At 47.4% G+C, this 690-nt stretch overlaps 1 protein-coding gene across 1 annotated transcript; it reads left to right on the top strand.

Annotated features, from left to right (window-relative positions):
- Positions 1-224: 224 nt before the first annotated feature.
- On the top strand, positions 225-587 carry LOC106512325 (receptor-type tyrosine-protein phosphatase O; the record flags this gene model as incomplete). The annotated part of the gene is given in 2 exon segments (XM_014000973.1): positions 225-347; positions 433-587. Coding segments are annotated over 2 exon segments (278 nt in total), but the record flags the coding sequence as incomplete, so codon positions are not given.
- Between the last annotated feature and the right edge of the window lie 103 nt (positions 588-690).

Below are 690 nucleotides of genomic sequence, written 5' to 3'. Positions count from 1 at the left end.
GTCCCAGACGGAGCAGAGAAGGAAACTAGAACTGAGCGGAGCTGTAGGAAGATGAGGGCCAGGCTAACTGGAACCAGTTTAAGTCCTGTTTTCTTCCCCAACAACATCTTTTAATGATGTTGTGAAATACAATATATAAGAAAACTTAATTTGTGACCATACAGCAGCAACAAGAGAACTATTATCTGAGGTGTTTTTCTTTCTTTTCATGCTTGTCATTTCAGGTGAAGTGTGACCATTACTGGCCCTTCACAGATGAGCCTGTGATGTACGGTGACATCAGCGTGGAGATGTTGTCTGAGAACGAGTCTCCAGAGTGGATCATCAGGAAGTTCAGATTGGGATACGTGAGTTTCTTCACCTTACCAGGACTGAGGAAAGAATCTCCAATCAGAAACCTTGATTATGGTGAATGCTTGTCACCCCCTGCAGGCTGATGAGACTCAGGATGTTCTCCATCTGAACTACACGTCGTGGCCAGATCATGGAGTCCCCACGGTTAACGCCATCGAGAGCATCCTGCAGTTTGTCCACATTGTCCGCCAGCAGGCCAACAGGTCCAAAGACCCCATCATTGTCCACTGCAGGTCGGTACACCCCACATCTCTGTCTGGAACTGGTACCATAGGTCTCTGAAGGTCCAGATCTCTGTCTGGAACTGGTACCATAGGTCTCTGAAGGTCCAGATCT

The sequence above is a fragment of the Austrofundulus limnaeus genome, unplaced genomic scaffold (genome assembly GCF_001266775.1).
Source record: "Austrofundulus limnaeus strain Quisiro unplaced genomic scaffold, Austrofundulus_limnaeus-1.0 Scaffold5704, whole genome shotgun sequence".
NCBI lineage: Eukaryota > Metazoa > Chordata > Actinopteri > Cyprinodontiformes > Rivulidae > Austrofundulus > Austrofundulus limnaeus.
This window is presented reverse-complemented; position numbering and strand designations above follow the sequence as displayed.